Source organism: Anthonomus grandis, chromosome 16 (assembly GCF_022605725.1).
Source record: "Anthonomus grandis grandis chromosome 16, icAntGran1.3, whole genome shotgun sequence".
NCBI lineage: Eukaryota > Metazoa > Arthropoda > Insecta > Coleoptera > Curculionidae > Anthonomus > Anthonomus grandis.
The window spans coordinates 21,260,502-21,263,518 of record NC_065561.1 but is presented as its reverse complement, the minus strand read 5'-3'; the positions used below and the strand labels follow the sequence as shown (position 1 = coordinate 21,263,518).

General features: G+C 40.9%; 1 protein-coding gene across 1 annotated transcript; it reads right to left on the bottom strand.

Annotated features, from left to right (window-relative positions):
* Window positions 1-309: 309 nt before the first annotated feature.
* On the bottom strand, window positions 310-1,930 carry LOC126745711 (transcription factor MafB-like). Its single transcript, XM_050453688.1, has one exon. The coding sequence runs from the start codon at window positions 1,776-1,778 to the stop codon at window positions 822-824; it is 957 nt and encodes a 318-aa protein (XP_050309645.1). The 5' UTR covers window positions 1,779-1,930; the 3' UTR covers window positions 310-821.
* Between the last annotated feature and the right edge of the window lie 1,087 nt (window positions 1,931-3,017).

The following is a 3,017-nucleotide window of genomic DNA, read 5'->3' as shown; positions in this document are numbered from 1 at the left end:
AGATCTGGAAATGCTGGAGAATTCCTGCTGAATGTTTTCTTCCTTTTGTAGTTAGTCTAAATATGTTAGGAAAATAATATTTCCATTCAATTTAAAGTGATTCTGGATAGTGAAATGTAGTAGAAAAATCCCTACAATTATGTCGTGACCTACTTATTCTTAATTTAGGGACTTCCCTTTAAACGGGATGCTTTTAACCTGCTTTTTTTTAAGCTTTTAGTGTTCAATTAATTGCGTTTAAGTGCTCAAATATTTCTGTGCAGCTGACAGGTGAGTAAAAGTCTTTAAATAAAACACAATTTTTTTTTTATATAAACCAACATTGTGTTTATTGGCATCTAAGATTTGTTTTATTTACAACTCGTTTTCACATAACATATTTTAAATATAATATATTTTTTTTTTGTAAAACATAACGTGTCGGGTCCAAAACCGACCCGCGAGATATAAAAATATATTTTAAAAAATGCCTTAAAGTTAAAAAAAAAAAATATTAATTAATACCTAATCGTAAATGTCAGATATGCTTTTTAATTTATTTTACAAAAGTGATATTTCAAGATTGCAAAACAAAACCAAAACTTAACATATTTTTTTTACCTTAAGGTCTAACCACGTACAATTAAATAAAAAAAACAATAAACTTGGCACCATGCAACAAAAACCGAACGATGATTAATACTATCCTAGTTTGTCAAAAATACTCTTTCTCTCACTTGCACTGATTAACGGCGATCACCTCTGCGTCTCTCAACCGGAAACTCTAAGGAAGAACCGCCGATGGATCGCTGATACTATAGTCGGCGACCCTGAAAGTGATGTCAGACGTAATACTCGGGCGAGCTGTTCTGATTCTCGCAACTCTGAGCGACGTTCTGACCCCCCTGGTGGTTCCTCACCTGCAACTTCAATCGGTCCAACTCTTGCATCACCCGCGCCAACTCTGACCTGGTGCGGTGCAGCTCGTTCTGCAACGTTCTGTTCGTTTGCTCCAGATCTTGACGCTGCTGCAAACGTTTGGAACGACAGTTCTGAGCGTAGCCCCGATTCTTCAAAGTCCTTCGTCTCTGCTTCAGACTGATTATTTCCTCGCGGGGGCAACCGTGTAAGCGTTTGTTTAACTCACGCACTGATAAGCTCATTAAAAGTTTGTCGGTCAGTCCGATGTCTTCTGAGCAAGTGGAGTAACCGCTGGTGTTACACCCATCGCTGGTCAAATAACCACTGTCCCTCCGGTTGCTTACCCTGGGGGATATGGACAAGCTGGCTACCGAAGAAACTGATTGTGGCCTCTGGTGGTGCACGTGGTGGTTCTGGTCCTCGAGGATCATGCCGGACGGTATGTATCCTCGTCTGTCCCAGTCAGGATCTCCCGCGCCCATACAATGCAGCGGTCGTAAGTCCAAAGGTTGCGGCTCGGACCTTAAGGGAAACCACATCTGCATGGTCATCTGTTGCTGGTCATCTTCGACAGTATGCGGCCGATAGGGCACGGGCGATTGGCTCGGGGTGGTGTGAGGAGGAGTATCCGGATCGATCATATTAATCAGCACCGGCTGCTGGTAAATACCTTCGGAGGGAGACAAGTTCCTACGCTCGTCCCACCCGTGAGGTCTCCTGTTTGCCTCCTCGTCCTCCTGATGGTGCAACCACTGTCCGGACTCCATGTACTGACGTTGTTTCTCTTCACGTTTCACGGTAATATCTTCCAAGTGGTCCAGGACGAAATCGTGGACGTACTCTTCAGCTAACAGGTGCTGCTGCGGGTCGTCTTCCATGATACACGATTCATTCAAAACACTTAAAGTTAGAACACTCGAAAACACTCTCGCGTTACGATTCTCCTCGACTTCATGCGAACGCGTCGGCGGCAGGGAACGTTGTGGTGTAGCGTGAGGCGGTTAGTCCGGGAAGGCCCAGCGGCAGGAAACGAACGAACCGGGGGGCGGTCGCATTCCCGTGGACCGCCTCCGAGTTTCGGATAAGCAGCAACCGTGGGTGCGACGAGGACAATTAAACGGATCCAGAGCGAACGGGAGCGAGAGGACGAATGCAAATTTTGTTTATACCACTTCGGCCAGTGGAGAGAGCGGGTAATAGCCGGGGTGATTTTCCAGTTTTATTGTGTGTTGGAAATGTCCTCTCGTAAGATTTTCCCGGCATATGGATGGACCTCACTAAAAGTCGAACGGGTTAGACCGTTTTATGGTAATCCGGTTCCGAAAAAGGAGGTTTTTTTTCCCCCCCGGTTATTATTGTAACGGGTTTGATTTAAATGGTGCCGATTTAGACGGGGTTAAGGGCGCGTTTAAGCTCTTTATAAAATTTTTGAGAATTTGCTCGATAGGTTCTTAAACAGTTGAGAACAAAATTGTTCTCTAACAAATTTGGCTGTAACTTTGTTGTTGTATTAGTTAGGGAAATAAATTAAATAGTGCTAGATTGAAAAAGGTTAAAAGATCATTTCATGTCTCTATAAATTTTTTGAGAAATCATTAGTTTTTGAGAAATTGCCCAAAATGGTGTCCGACAGTTGGAAAAAAAATTGTTCTTTAGCAAAATTGACTGTAACTTGATTAGTTTTTTAGCTAAAGAGGTAATTTAAATGGTGCTAAGTTGAACAAGGTTAAAGCATCATTTCATGTCTCTATAAATTTTTTGAGAAATCATTAGTTTTTGAGAAATTGCCCAAAATGTTGTTCGACAGTTGGAAAAAAAATTGTTCTCTAGTAAAATTAACTGTAACTTTTTTATTCTTTTAGATAGGGAGGTGATTTAAATTGCGCTGGATTGATTAAGCTTGGAGGTTTGTTTTATGTTTTTACACATTTTTTGAGAAATTATTAGTTTTTGAGAAATTTATCAAAATGGTGTTCGACAGTTGGAAAAAAATTGTTCACTAGCAAAATTGGCTGTAACTTGATTAATATTTTAGTTAAAAACATATTTTAAATAGTGATAAATTGGACAAGGTTAAAGGAGCATTTCACGTCTCTATACATTTTTTGAGAAATCAT

Coding starts and splice junctions, on each gene's coding strand:
- LOC126745711 (XM_050453688.1), bottom strand. CDS start 1,778: ATGGAAGACGACCCGCAGCAGCACCTGTTAGCTGAAGAGTACGTCCAC.